Raw genomic sequence first — 16,669 nt, forward strand, 5'->3', positions numbered from 1 at the left:
TTTTTATGGAAACGGTCTTTCAGAACAGTAAGCCCCATATAGGTCAGGCTATTTAATTAATTTCAAAGAACTAATTATATATGTCTGGCGAATTAAAATCGAGAGGGAAATGATTTAATGATGATGAAAATACGCAGTGAAACGTGACGATACACGATAGAAAATGAAATAAAAAGCTATTGGAAACTCATTAAAAGTAGGAGCCGGTGTTCTCCCGAAGGACACTCCGCCCACATATTGATTTAACCGTTTGACTGGCAAGTTTCTTAACAACGGGGTCAGCGTCACATGGTTACGGCCGCCAAGCATCTGAAAGGCCTCTGAATAATGAATACATAGCCTAAACATGCTAAACTAAAGCCTTCAGTGCCGACCAAAGATCAACACTATACAATCATGGCGGCCGATGTCGGAAAGCAGTGGTTTCCTGACGAATCTCATGAAGGGACCCATGTAAAATGGAAAGATATCGTCACAGGGGTATGTACGTCATAATGGGGATTCGAACGTCGGCGTTCTATATGAACTGGTTTGACTTTAAAAATTACGACCGTCTTTTTGTTTTATATTTACAGTGTGGAGGCGATTATGTCGGCCCTGAGTTAATCACCCATTTACAAAACTTTTATCACAAGGCGTCAGATCCAAACGATCGAAAACAGTGTGTACGTTTATTAGCAGCATTGACGATAGGGAAGGAACTTCAGAAGACAGACAAACAACTCCGCGAGAAGGAAAAGAAGATCCGACGTCCGAAGACCGCCATGCCGTCGTTGGGTAAGCCATATCATGTTGTCCAGTATATAGGCTTACGTTCACTAACGATTGTTTCCGGGGACTGTTTATGTCTTTGTCAACAACTTGTTTCATATTGCACCTGTAATCTGCGGTGGGGTGTTTTTGGTCAACAATTGTCACCATTAAAAGATCAGGCCAATAATTGAATCTAATTACCCAACATTTATGACTGTCTGGTCGTAGTTCCATAGGTATTCTTCATTTCAGCATACCGATGCCCGTACTGGGTTTCAGGGAAAACGTGATTGAGAACGAGTCAAGCATCTATTGGCCCGCTATGTAACAAACTGTTGCTCGTTTCATCAGTTAAAAAGTTACAATGACTAGCCTCCAAGTGACTTTTTCTCCCTTGGACGTATGTTGTTATCACCATGAAAGCCCTACTCTTACTTATTCTTCGCATTTTTCTTCGCAAGGGAGAAAAACTAAACCGCCGGTCGATACTCATTATTGGCAAGAATATCCAGGAATTGATGTAACCAAACATTCAAGACCTCCAGAAGAAAGGTAAATCACAGTGTAAAAATATAGATAGACAAAAATTGAATGTCTCTGTTTAGTTCTGTAGCTTAGATTTTGTTTAAAATTATGCCTAGTATCACATAGTTAACCCCTGACACATCTCTGGAATTAGAAAAACATGTCTTGCCAGTATAAAAATGAAACCTTTGTAAGTTTAAATCGGATATACCTCAGTTACTTAATTGATACATTGTTACATTAAACTGTAAGTATTTTTGTTTGTAACGTTACATTGTTTCTATTACATAGACCATCAACAACAAAGCACTCGTACCACGCGAGACAAGATTTGAGCTCTAGGCTTGGCACACCACATTACAGTGAAGAATATGGCTCGAAAGGTTTCCAAAAGAGAGAGCCTATCCGTTCAGGAACGTCGTCAGGGAATAGAAAGAATAACCCTCATCCTTACGAGGTATGTACACGTCAACCTGATGATAGTGACACCTGCTATGAGTACCGATGTACGTATGTGCGACACATGTGCTCCGTTCCCGCGGCCAGCACTCACTCCTCGAGACAACAATGTTAATATGGGTACATTTGTCTGATTTGTATCCGCTTCGATGGAGTTTCTCATTATGTCGCCTCGAAATAAGACATTTTTTAAAGAATGAATAGCTAAATTAGAACTTGACGAAAATGTAGCGCTCATTGTCGGAAATGTAGCGCTCATTGTCGGGTAAATTGTTTATCATCTATTGTTTCGCGCACTCCTACCACAAGCTGTGATGGCCGAGTGGTTAAGGCGTTGGACTTGAAATCCAATGGGATCTTCCCGCGCAGGTTCGAACCCTGCTCGCAGCGATACTCTTTTTAAGCAGTTTTCTTTTTTTTCCAACTCAATTTTCTATTTGAAGTACAATTTATCATTTAGTTTTTCCATTCCTAACACGGAATAATCGTTTATGGCTTTTTTCTTCATATAATTAAGCATCTTGCATATGTTTGAAGCTCAAAGCTGAATGTTACATGTGGGATGATGTATTCAAATATATAAATTTGCATATTACTTGTATCTAAAATCGGATTTGATTTTGAATTTTTTTCACATAACTTTTCTCATAATATTTCGAAGATTAGGTACACAAATTGACATCATGACGCAACACGTTTGCTTTTCTCCAATTTATTGCTAAGGCGAAAAAAAAATTGTGTGTTTTCGATAACATGGCCTAAGAAAATATGGTAGGTAGGTAGGTCGGGATTTTATTTACCCTTTTAATTGTTATTAATTTTGAAAAATATTGCTTCAACCCAAAAACAGACAAAATGCCGGTCAGAGAATACCCTTTTTGTGATAGATTGATCACTGGGGAATGAAAATAGACATGCATGAAGGTGAAGAAGACACATCAATTCTTACTACCTGCAATACAATTCTACACATCACTGTGGAGTCAAATGGAACGAAGTCGCGCGACAACGCGTTCTAATGTCGACAACTAAACTTCCGGTCAGCTATGCTAATACACAGGAATGTTTCTTTCCCATTTTCAGTTGTAGACATCTCTTGTAATTTTGCTCTGGAAAGATACTGTACATATTTAAATTTCCCACCTCCATAATTATATGAGCTTAAATTTGTTACAAATTAAACTGTTTGGAAGAAACATTCACGTGTATTGACATAGGCGACCAGAAGTGTAGGTGTCGACAAATGCAAGCACGGTCGCGAGACTGCGTTCCATTTGAGTCCTTAGCGATGCATAGAATTGTATTGCAGATAGCGAGAATTCTTAACTTTTTGTTTTAAATGTTTAAGAAAATGTTTAGGGTCGGAGCCTAGGGTAGGTCAGATTATTGGAAACACATTTTTTTATTGCCTAACCAATCTTTTTAACAAACACGCTCAAATTTATTTTTAAATTGCAGTCATTTATGGTGTGGAAGTTTCCAAGGGATGTCTTAGAAGATCAAAAATCCTATCCCTTTCCAGTGACGGATAGTATGTTGGGACAAATTTTCCATGATAAATGTAAATCCACGTATCAGGAAGATTACCTAGGACTTCCACAAGGTAAGAAAAACCCAGCCAGAATATTTTTTTTCTCATTCGCGAAAATATGTATCAATAACTGAAAGACACAGAAATAGTACAATCAGTGATAGGGAAGCATTGACAAGTGGAACTTGTTACAAACAGAGAAAGTAAACAAATGAATTGGATTAATAACACTTGACACAGCATGTTGGAAGTACAGAGACTTGTATTACATTTCATCATTTGATAAGAACAGCTGTATGGCCTCTGTACATAAGAGTTCATGTTCACAAACAGATTTCCAGGGGTATTTCATGTACACATAAAGAGGCCATAAAACTGTTCTTATCAAACCATGGTGTATAATACTGTCTCTGTACTTCCAACATGCTGAGCCAAGTGTTATTAATCCAATACAGTTGTTTACTTTTCCTGTTTGTAACAGGTTATGTTTTGATGTCAGCAGTTGTAATGTAAGTGACAAATGAGATCCTAACTTGGAAAAAAAATTATATTTCATGATGAATATGAAACTGCATTTTGAATACACTTTGAACACTTTATAGTGTATCTGTTATGATGTAGTGCAAAAATGGTGGCTAGAAATGTCCGATAAGTTTTCAAACTGGTAATTTCTAAAAAAAAAAAAAAATCTAAAATATTAACCAAACAGTAAACATTGACATTTAGCCTTTTCATGATACAGGACTGAAAATTGAGGTTTCGGTGTGCTAAAATAGACAGAGAGTAAAACTATTGTTGGGAAATGTTGATATATGCTATTAAATGGATTTTACTCTTGGTAGGGTGGCATTTCTGATAGCTAGTTTTTTACTCAAGTGGACCCACGTACACAATCGTGATTACAGGGTGATTATACCCACACAACAGATACACTGCTATCACCCACTTGTGTATTATCAACAACAATAGTTTTAGTTTGTGTCTATCTTAGTACGCCATAGCCTGGATTGCCACTGTAGAAATGAAATTCCTTTAAAACAAATTAAAGTATTCTGTTATCATGTTTGGTGAAAAACCCCTTTAATAATAAACACAATATATAAGTACCACACTCTTGGTAAACAAGTCACAGTTTTACATGGTTGCTAAGATACCTGATTCTAATACAGATTTTAATCAAAACCAGAGCCTTATAGTCACAGTATTCAAATTATTTCATCACAGTTTCCATTGTTCACTTTATTGAAAAAAATCAAATTTACACCCATTCTGAAGAATGTGTATTTTTTATTACAATATTATAATATCTCTTAAATAGTTTGTACAGCTTTTCTCACCCTACTTAAGTCGATATGGTATGGTGATTTGTTACCATGGCAACTCATTGTATTAGTTTAGGCTGTATGTTATGAAGGGTTTTGTACTTCTGTTTTTTTTTTTATGGATTTGTAGATAGTAACATGTAAAGTGTATAAAAATATGAGCTAGTAGGTAGACAGGACAATGAATAATCCAGTATTCCGGGATGTAAAATAAGGACTGGTAGCTGGCAAAAACAACCCGGATATTCTACAACTTCTTGTAGGCTACTCTTCAGGAATTTATGTTTAAAGATTCTTTGTTTCAACTTCTATATAACCATCGTTAAGTAGATTTATGGGACACCCCTGTAGATTTGACCGCTTACTTTTCAAATTTTACCGACAGCGGCTATTTTTAAAATCAACTATATCCTTGAAGTATTGTATAATTCTGATACAACTTATTTACTCAGACAAACAAAACTAACAAAAATGTACATTGAGACAAGACATATACCAAACCAATTTTGCCAGGTGGACTTGAGATGACAATCTTGAAGAGAATTGCATTTTTAAAATTTCTCAGCGATAAATTAAAAGTCAATATTCGAAATACTACAACAAAGATCATTATAAGTTGTCATACATCTCTGAATGACAAAGTGTTTAAATTATTATAGCGACAATATTTCCCCAATAATTATATTCGAGAATACCGGTTTACGCCCTTTTATTTCCCTGACCACTAATAAAACATGAAAGTTTGCCATGATGTTTTCAAAATAATAGAATTTATTTTACATGATTTTATAATTATCATTTTTTGGTGTTATTAATATTACTTTACTGTATTTTCTTATAATAAGTGTTATATTTCATATTGAAAAATTTGAACTACTAAATAGAATTTGAGTTTGTCAATTTGAAAATGCAAAAATTATTAATATAGTTATTTTCTTTGATCCACAACCAAGTTACCTTTGTTCATGTCTATGTCAGTAACATTACTGTATTATTGAAGTTCCAACCGTATGAACCAGTTTACTGAGATGCAAAAAATATTATCTGGGTAAATTTTTTTCATGACATTTTCTCAGATGTTCTATTAATAAACAAATGAAGTGAGGTGAGAGGAGAGGAGGTGAGGGGAGGTGAGGTGTGAAACTAGCCAAAGTTTCATTCCATTTTTTTAAATTCATATACTGGAGATAAACATATGAAGTATAATATTTGTTTTCCAATATCCCTCGATCCCTTCAAAAAATCTTGACTTATGGAGATCAAATTTCTTTAAGATCCGATCTCCTTAGCAGAGTAATGAGACATTTAATCTAGTGATCAGGTTTAGATCTCTCTGTTGCCATGACAATTATCTCCCTCCGTCATCAGCTAGACAATCAGATTGAGAAAGATGTAATGGTATTATGTACATTAGAAGGAGGCTGTTGTGTTTGGTTTGTCACATAATGTTCTAACAAAAACAGGAACCTAAGTTACACCTAGGGAGCTTGGCAACTCATAAGGAGGGTTAATTGTGTCTTTGCACAGAAGTAGAGGTAGTTAATATTGCCATAGCAACCAATGAACTTAAGGAGGCTGGTAGCTAAGAATGTATGGTTGAGTATAGTTGTTGTTGGGCAGTTTAACTACAGTAGTGCCATAATAGTAGTGGTTGTTGTCATGGTGATCTGTTTTAAAGTGTTACTGTTACCATTTTGACCGCCAGAGTGGCCACACTTGTAGGCTAACCACTGCTTGGTAATTTTGTTACAAGGTATTGGTTAGGTGTATCGCTATGTTAACCTACAGGGCAGGCACAGTTTGGCTGTGGTCTTGCAAATAAAATAGTTTTACATTATAACCCTAAGAAATCCAGACCAATGTCATATTTTATGGGTGCTATATAACCAGCAACATTGTGACTAAATTGTAGATCTCGACCCAGAGAACCATGATCAAATCAGTTATGCATTCTGGTGTTGGGTTTCCAAATTTTGTTTGCAGAGTCACGCCCCTTAATAGGCCTGCTGGTAGGCAGACTGTATGACAATAGATAAAGTCATGGAATAAGTCTTCTATTATAAGAATTTTTGTTCTGTTTTTATTTCTTGAAATCTTGTATGGTATTAACCACAAAGTAATTATTGACTAATTTGTTAGTTGACCTATTATCTTAAGTCTTTAGGTAGATTTAAAATAGTTGTTTGTCTAGAGTATTTGTCTGTTTGTTTTAAACCTAAAGACATCACCTTGTCTAATTATACAGTACTTGTCAACAGCACTAATGTCTAAACAGTTATTCTTGTTATTATGGCATCTTTTTCATAATCAAATTATTATGTATGCAATATTTATTTCTTTAAAGACCAAGTTCTCACATTATTGTTATCTTGTAAGTGAAATCATAAGGATTCCAGGGAATCATTCTTTGTTTTGGACAAACTTTTTCTGTAGCTCTGCATGACAACTGTTTTTTCATACCTAACTTTTATCTTCATATGAATTGGCCCTTTAAGTGTATTTCTTAATAGTTTCAGGGTATTCTTAATTTTTCAGTTTGAATGATCTGTCGTGGTGTACACTCTGGTCTTTTAAACCACACACTATTATCAGAAGTGCCAACAACAAGTCTCTACTCGGTCTTAAAATTTTAGTGAGATTCAATTTCTAAAATTAGTTCTGGAGGAAGAGCAATTGTGTCCTAAATTTTGAGACAACGGTTAACCACAAATAAAAGCCTTTGGGTCAGACTTAAAAACATCACCAAATCACAATGTACAATCATTGTGTGTTCACATTCTGTAACTGTATAGTTTTGTTTTATCGGCTCAGTTGTCAAACACACAACATGCAAACAACATCAGGTGTTTCATAGTACCACTGATAGAATTCTATGGATTGCGTTGTTCACTGAGTCAACTAAACTATATTCACTGTTGTCTATCCCTAAAGCATGAACTGACAACTAAACAAAGTCAAAATTTGTACGACATTGTTAGTTTTCTCCCTTTTCTCAGTATCAAGCCTAAAAGTAAACTCAATTCCATTATCTTTCTATTTTTGACAAGATGTGTTTTCTTACAATGTAAAGATCAATATTTATCAAGTCTTTGGTAGATTCTTCTACATCATGTGATGAACTACACCATTACAATCTTTTGTCAATCTCTAGTAGCTCATTTTTTTGGCTAAAAATGTGGAATTTTGCTTGATCTGTAGTCCGTCATGGTGCTTAGTCAGTCTATAATGGCCAAAACCAGTCAGATATTCCAAAATCTTGTAAAATATTTACTTGGTTACTCCATGTCTATTTGCAATGCACAAACTGAATATCTGTGGGGAAAGAGTGCTTGCATACTATAGCCTGTCTAATGGCTGGATGTGTGACCCAGCTACACTATATGGATGAAGAATGCTGTTGAGTCACGTCAGATCTAGCTAGTACACAGACCATTACATAGTATCGTTGAAAACAGGTACATAGTGTTCTATTATCAGGCTAAAATGGGTTGAGTAGAGACAGAGGATTTACAGTCTACCAAAATGTTGTGACAAAGGAAGAAAAATAATTTTATTTTAGAAGGGTGCATGGTAAATGAGTAAATTATCAACCCGAGTGCCCCTAAGTGTCAAGTACCCCGGGTAACGTCCCAAACAAAATATGGTAACATATACCGTGTCAGTTTTACTCTATTTGTCCCTTTCTGTTACCGAGGTTCCTAAACATATAACAAAAACACTGCTTAGGACAGTAAATAGTGTATCACAGTAATGTTATACGTATAAAAATATAAAAAATAATTATCAATATAATAACCACCTTTTAGCATCTCAGAGGAAATACATATAGATTATGTAATTTAGGCCCATATCCGTTTAAACTGGTGACATTTCAATAATGTTGTCCAACTTAAAATTATTGGAAGTACATTTTTTGAGGGGGATTTTTTTCAAATGTGTGAATTCTTCCTTGACTAAACTTCAGGTAATTTTCACATAGGAAAGGAAGCAGTCATTTGTTACATTCAATTACATGTGACAAGCAATGTAATAATCTTTCATCAGTACAGAAAAAAAAAATCACCTTAATTTGTAATGGACAATGTTAGCCATTGTACAGAATTCAATATCCTGATAAACATGCTGGAAAATGTACAGACACAAAAGAAGTTAATGCAGTCACGTCACACCCGACTCAATACCGACAATTCTTTAATCTCTATCAATACAAGTCGGTTGAAAACATGAGATGAGAATGTTTCCTTCACTGTTTGAAATACTTCCGATGTCAGTAGACAACTATTGTTGCACTCGGTTGTCATAGCAACCTCCACAAAATGGCAGCCATTTTATTTTTGCTGACCTTTGACCTGCATCGAATTGCAGGAAAACTGACAAAGTAACACAAGCTGTCTCGTAGATTGATTAGTTTTTCACCAGGACAGCCAGCTGTACTATGTGAGACTCAAATGTGTATAAATACTGAGTGAAATTGCAAATTTGTTATTGATAATATCTTAGCAACAAGGTGTTTCAGTGTATTTTGATATTATAAGCGTTGTGAAAAATAATATCAACTTGCATATAACTTGATTGATATATTTACATGACTTTATATTTCACATTTCAATTTGTGTAACAGGATATCATAAATGGAGTGTCACTGAGTTCTCAAAGTATAAATTCAGCCACAAACACCTTGTATATCGCGATATAGAAAGTTGAATAAAAATCTGCTACTAGCCTGGAATCCATGCTAATGGGAAGTTTAAATTTTGATTTTTTAAAATCCCCATCCGCATGGATTCCAGGTGATACAAAAGAGAATGATTTGATGTTCGTAGCCTTAAGTCTGTTGAGATGTTCAAAAGTGCATCTTTTACAGTATCTGATTCAATGGTTTTGTGTTGCCAGGGTCACTGCAGGATAGTTGACTCACTATTTTAATATGTGATGCTCTTTAATGAGTAATTTGTTTTAATTTAGTAGCTGTCTTCTGAAATATTTTCCTTCATATTTGAAAAAATATAATTTAACCAGCAATCTTATACATCATTCTTCTGAGATATTTTATTGGTGGTCCTTTTTCTGTGTTTTCGTAGCTGTTGTAATTTTTCATTTTTAGTTGTTAGTTTGTTGTACAACTGAGACATAATTATGTAGCATGTTTGTTTAAGAATTAAAATAATAAATGTTATTTCTCTCTATACAAATGACATTTTTAACCTTCCCCTTTGTATTGAAATATATCACTGGCAGAATAGTAGTTGAATTTTCTTAATTACCCATATACAAAATATAAAAGTATACAATTCTAGATATAAAGTCTACAGATGTTGATTGTTGGGAAACCAGGGAGTCAGAAATAATAGCATAATGCTAGTCGAAGTCTGACCCCTATAATTCCTTTCAAGACAAGTTGTTTAATATAATTGATGAGAGTACTTGCTGAAATTCATGTGTCTATACGATATGCAGTATTAAATGAGTACAAAATATGAATTGAGTTCCTGACTTTCTATTCTCACCTCCGTGGCCTTTTTAAAGATTCTGTTTGATTCCAATATAATACATAGTGGTAAAAATTTCAAAAAGAACAAAAGAACATACTGCATATCTATGCTTCATATTTGTTCTATATTCCTTTAATAGCATGGTTTGTTTTAACACTTCTACCATATTTCACTTATAAAATATAAGTATATTATATTCACATAGTTTACAATCAGTTATACAAAATGTTCTCTTCATTTGACTAGGTTATACAGTAAAGTCAGCATATGATGGCTATGAAGATTGGAAAGACAAAGTACCTTACACTCTAGACACCACAACTAGATACACATATCAGTTGCCAAGACAACACAAGGAACTCGCTGGTAATGTAACAAGATATGGTTCTAATAGCAAGAGACATCTAGCAGCAACAGGGATTGGTAAGTCTATCAAAACGTATAATATTATTGTCTCTGATTTATGTATATCAAATTGACTGAATTCAAGCTTCTAGGAAAGTAAAGAACTTAAAGTGGCCATGTATGGATGAGGATTGGGTAATTATTTTGGATTTTCAATTTATACAACAATTTTATCATGGCTTCCTACTTGAAAAATCAATGTGAAACAACATATAACAGGTCTGTGTTTATAACTCAATACATTGCAAAAAGCTGAAACAATGTAAAAAAGTTTGTTATTGTACATGCAATAACAAACTTACATACAATAACAAACTTTTTACATATTTATTAATATTTTGAAATTTATTGCATGACAAAGATAGACTTGGCATACGTTTTTTCACATTGATTATTGAAATAGGAAGCCATGATAAAATTGTTTTATAAATCCAAAAGCCTTAGTCTATAAAAATGAAATATACCATATAGTTATGAACAGGTGATTAATATGAATATTTCAGGTACCATATAATAAATTAAATTAAACATTACTAGGTTATATTAAACCAGCAATAAAACTAAGTTGTGACAGAGAGAAAAATCTTAAAATAAGTGGTAAAGTTTTTGTGATGTTCTTTAATAGGTTATATGGAAACTGAAGCAAGAACGAGAAAAAAAATTAAACAAAATGACTTGCTATAGGAAGCCATTGATTGCTATGACCAGGGTAGTAGATGCCTTATACTATGAACTTTCAAAAGAGACTAAATGAAAACTTAATGTTAAGTTAACCTATCTATGGCAAGTTATTTCAAGTACAAAATTCTAGTTAAAAAATGTCATGTGAGTTGATTGATGCAGTAGTTCAGAACACCAGTTTATTTAGCAGTGTACAGTAGTCCATAATACAGAGACCAGTTTATTAGCAGTGTGCTTTATTTTGTACAGTTATTGGCAGCATCTTAAGTTCGGAATAAAGAAACCAGTTTATTGGCACTGCGCATTAGTTCGTCATACAGTGACCAGTTTATTTGACACTGTACAATAGTTTGTAATACAGAGACCGTTACATTTGGTCACATGATGCTACAAAAGTTCATAATACAGAGAGAGACGAGACTACTGTGTATTGTACCATGACATTAAAGTGACAATATACTCTTCCACTCTGACATGGTTGAGAGACACCGAATGACTAAACTGTTATATTTAATCTCATCTCCTTGATCCAGTACTCCAAATCTTAAGTCTATAGGCCATTTTAGGACGATATGAGTCGTCTTTTGTTGATGCTGTCCACGGTTGGCTGCTACCTGTAGATCAGTGTCCGTACATTGTCAAAGTCTTGTAAGGCTTTTACTATGCATACAGAGAATGTACTGACAATAGACATTGTGTTTGCAGACAATATAAGACTCCTTTTCGGTGTGTAACAATAGTAGATGTTGACAAGGAGCGCCATTATAATGGTATTGCTGCCAGTAACAACCACATAACACACACAGAAGTGTACAACAACCACATAACACACACAGAGGTGTACATAATATAGGCTTTGATACATGGACAACATTAAATGTCCGTATGCATACACTTTCCTTGGGTTCCATTTCCAAGGGTTAAATATAACTTAAAATTCTACTCTTTTTTTTCATTTTTGTACTAGAATTGACCAATTTTTGGTCTATAGATCAGTTTTGATATATGAGATTTGTAAATTGAGGGGTGGGGTTAAGTTACATCTAAACTCAAAAGATATAAAGTCAAAATAATTGTCAAATTTAATTTCAATGTTTATTCTGAATTGTAATTGTATATAATGTTTGTGACAACTTCAACTAATGTCATGCAGGGCATGGGAGGGGTGGTGAAGGGGGGGGTGGGGGTGGGGGTAGTGACTTTAAGGATTCCTGTTGCAAACCAGACAGTTGCAATTTTTTTAACCCATTCGATTTTATTGCCATGAATGAAATAAATACCAAATGATGTGTGTTGCTGCCAAATAGTGGTATACCTTTAAATAGTTGTGTCCAAAAAGGTGTGAATGAAAAGAAAGAAAGTTGTACCTTCTGTAACAATGAGACTAGAGATGATATTATAATAAAAAAATATCACAGTTTCCTCACAATATTTAGGACTTAAATTTCCTCAGAAGTAGTGAGGAGACTTCATTTGTATCACTTTTTTTACTTCCATACAAACTTGCATGATGTACGGACGGAGTACCAGTATCCTGGCCCCATTGTTTCAATCAAAACTTGTAAAAATTGTACAAAAAGATGTTGTCAACGTCTATGAATTGTAACGTTGCATAAGCAATGTCCTGTGTTGTAAGTTAGTAAATGGTATGTTTATTCTGTGATGTGTCCATTGTGTGACTGTAGACACAAATACATGATACAGACTTTGTTTAATAAGAATGATTAATTACACAGAACTTTGTCGACTTTCAGTTAATTTACGAGCAGTGATCTCCTCAATTGAGTACAAATTGTTATGCCACCTATAGTCCTTCAGTTAAATAGCATGAATTATCACAGGTGTGAAGAGAGGTCACTGTAAATCAGACATTTCTAAACTGTCTATAGATATTAGACAATTTAAATACCCTTTACGTGTCTGTTGTTGCTAAGACATCACCGTGAGTTCCATTATTGTACAACTAAACTTCACTGTGTTGACACACAATCTGTACTTAATTTGTTATAATGGCTTGATGATTGGCTGGTTGAAATGTCAATCAACTGGTTACTGTTTGGTGATTGACTGGTTGAAGTGTCAATCAACTTGTTATTGTGCCAGTTAATTTGTGAAAGTGTCAATCAATTTGTTACTGTTTGTGCTCGTTGGTTTGTGAAAGTGTCAATCAACTCTTGTTTCTGTTTGCTGATTGGCTGGTTGAAGTGTCAATCACCTTGTTATTGCTTGTTCATTGGTTGGTTAGGTGCAAATCAAATTGTTGCTGCTTGCTGATTGGCTGGTTAAATTATCAATCAACTTGGGCATATCCTAAATTTTAATAACCAGAACTCTAACAATAACATATTTAAGTTCATTAAGCTGTAAGTGAAAGATTTTTCTTCAGGTATTGGTACAAATTGAACCAAAGATGACAACATGTGTAACTTCAAACTATTCTTGTATGTGTTACTGAATTGTCAATGCTGCCATGGCAAGAATAAGAATTGTAAAAATACGCGAGACAATTGCAATCAAATCTATAAGCAATATATGTCAGCAATTTTTTCTAATTTCAATGTAAAATTGGAAATAGAGAAATGACGTATTTATTTTTAGCAATTTTCTAATGATTACAATTTTTCTCATATTTTTTGGTTTCAGTTCCCCATGCCCCATCTAAATCTCACCTAGTAACTTTACGTAATCGTACAACTTATGATAGAGAATTTGGACGACTACTGCCACCAGGAACTGTACAGATAGAGAGGGCATTAGAATCTGGTTTGATTGAAAACTATCTCAAAGTTGCAGATGATAGAGGTGAGTGAGACAAATTTTGGAGTAAAAAATTGTTTTTCTTCTTTGTGGATTTTCATCCTAAACCTTGAGTTATATTCATACACAACCTTCTGCACATACCCGGACAAACATAATACCTAATTTGTTTATTGGGTTGGTGTAGACTGTCAAATAATATGTTGCTAGGATGGGCAAGGGTTGATTTCATTTTGCATATTTCAAAATCCCTATAACTAAGGGTTAATTTTTATCTGAAATGAAATATTCATTGACTCCACATTTTAAACCATAGCAAACCTTGAAGACCAAACATTTATGATGTCATAAAAAGCCAATGTGAATTAATCATATTGCTTACATGTTTGACCATTTATGGTGTAGTAAAAAGCACTACATAAAATGTTTACTTTTTGACCCAAGGTGCTTTAATTCCCATCGTAAAAATACAAGATTTATTCCCAGAATACACGATTATTCTTTCTACTACCCTGAAAAGTGAGCTATATCAGGTGTGGTTGTGTTCAAGAGTAGGTGACGTTCTAACAGTAGTTAGTATACTCCCTACCTTTTACTTTGCAATAAACTTTCATTTAGAGGGGGAAGGAAGGGACCTACCTAAAAAGAAGGAACTACGTATATGTTTGTTATGCATGAGTTTGTATAATCGATGACTTCTCAGTTTATCATAATTATTCACTTTGACAAAATATAAAATTACTGACATCATTACCATTTCTTCTCTCCACAGAGAAAGACATCATCACCAAGATGCTGCAGTCCATAGCAACAGCAGATGACACCTGTAAGATGCCCTCTCCTCCATCTCGTCCGGCATCGGCTGCACCAGCCAGAGAAAGAGTTATGAGTCCAAGTTTTGTATCATGCTGGCCAGGTCCTATGTAAACACTAACTTTTTTTTCTTTTTAAAAAAAAAATTGACAGTATGCTGAAATAAAATGTGGCACAGTTGTTGTGCAACATCACTGTGTATTTGACAACTGCATATCGAATAGTTATCTAGATTTTCAGTTTCTAGATAAAAAGATCCAACCATAATAGTCTGTTAGAATGTATTTAATGTATTAACATTTCCCTAAATCAACTGTTAGTTGATGCTGACACTCCCTTAAATTAAGAGGCGATGATTTAAAAAAAAAGGAAAAACACTAATTTGAAAACACTGTAAAACTAAAAATTAAGTGTACTGTTGTATTTTAACTGAAAGAAGTGTACATGGTTATTTGAACTGATTGTAAACTCTGTTCATTTTTACGTTCACCCTACGAGAGTTCCAGATTCCACTAGTGTGACTTTCACCTGTGGCACAAAGCAAATAGCTCACTTCAGAGTTAGTACCAATGCATACTCCTTTAAACTAAGCTTTAAACGCATGCTTTAATCAATGAAGCATGGAGGCCATACAGTGTATTTGCAGTCATGGTTTTTTGACCATGTGAAAGTAAGACTGTATAACAACATTCCGGTTTACAGTATTTCACTATTGACAAACTAAATACATTAACACAGTCCTAGTAAACAGCCCGGTATTTCCTAGTAGGGAACTTGCAATCCAGACTGAGCATGCTCAGATGCAAAGGACTATGGGATTATCTGTGGTTATCGTAATACCTAATCTGGAGCTACCGATAATATAAACCTCCCACAATGGTCAGAGTTGACTATGAATTGATTATTTGTGGTTACAAATAATGTAATAATATTGTTTATAAAAATAATTGGTTAGTATTTATTATCACATTTCCCATGATGCAACATTCAACATGGCGGGTTTGCAAGTTCCTAATTCACATATCAGAAAACATTTCAACAGTACTTTAATTTTTTTTAAAAATAGCTTTAAGATTTTCGCGACAAGATTTCCGTTATTACTACTACTTCTGAACAGCAGCTGTGCTTTTTTTTAAAACAAAAATGTCAAACATGACATTTACATTTGTTATACAAATGAACCCACTGTACAGAAATGAGTATCGACTATTTACAGTATTTCTAGCTATGCATTTAGACAGAACAGTTATTGTAGAACTCAGATATGCTAATTTTAGGTCAAAGGTCAACATTAGCACCTGTGTGCTGTTTTAATAGGTCCTTGGATAACTTCTCATCTTCTTTGTCATCCCAGTTCTAAAGGAACTACATCAGTATTTCAAATTCACTACTATAGTATTTTTTTTTTAAGTTTTAACAAAACATAGAGTTACAGGGTTATCTTCATGAAAAATAAATTTTTGGACCATAGAGATGAATGAGTTTAATATCTGTATACATGCAAAGTCTTATGATGTATCAAATAATATGATGTACACATTTTTAGACAAAACGAGATATGTTTTGAAGAGTACTTTTGGATAGTTTACTTCCTTCAGATACACATATGTAGTAATAACAGAACCCCATGCCATGTGAATTCCAATACGGGTATTCAGGGGTATTTGCATGAGTGCCTGTAGTGTTCTTTGTGCCCGTACTTTCACAAGCATAGCGAGTGAAAGTGCAGCAGAAAACACTGCAAGCATGAATGCAAATACCCCGGGTACACCACACCTGTACTTGTACATCATGGGGTTCTGTCACAGTTCTTACTAACGTGTTCATGTTCTCAACACAAGTGTTGCATGAGGCATAAACGGTCTATGTTTGAAATCTTGTTTGAAGCGACTACGTATGTATCTTTCATCCGAATCACTCAATATTTAGTT

The 16,669-nt window shown here is 34.3% G+C and overlaps 1 protein-coding gene and 1 non-coding gene across 2 annotated transcripts; both read left to right on the top strand.

The window, feature by feature from the left end:
* Positions 1-372: 372 nt before the first annotated feature.
* Positions 373-15,154, top strand: LOC144439484 (testis-expressed protein 26-like). The gene is made up of 8 exons (XM_078128773.1): positions 373-480; positions 576-777; positions 1,215-1,305; positions 1,570-1,735; positions 3,196-3,340; positions 10,329-10,505; positions 13,812-13,970; positions 14,698-15,154. Exons 1-8 carry the CDS (start codon positions 397-399, stop codon positions 14,850-14,852), a joined length of 1,179 nt encoding a protein of 392 aa, XP_077984899.1. The 5' UTR covers positions 373-396; the 3' UTR covers positions 14,853-15,154.
* Trnas-uga (transfer RNA serine (anticodon UGA)) lies at positions 2,046-2,127 on the top strand. Its single transcript has one exon. It is a non-coding gene; the product is annotated as a tRNA-Ser (tRNA).
* Positions 15,155-16,669: the final 1,515 nt, after the last annotated feature.

The sequence above is a fragment of the Glandiceps talaboti genome, chromosome 8, assembly GCF_964340395.1.
Source record: "Glandiceps talaboti chromosome 8, keGlaTala1.1, whole genome shotgun sequence".
Classification (NCBI taxonomy): domain Eukaryota; kingdom Metazoa; phylum Hemichordata; class Enteropneusta; family Spengelidae; genus Glandiceps; species Glandiceps talaboti.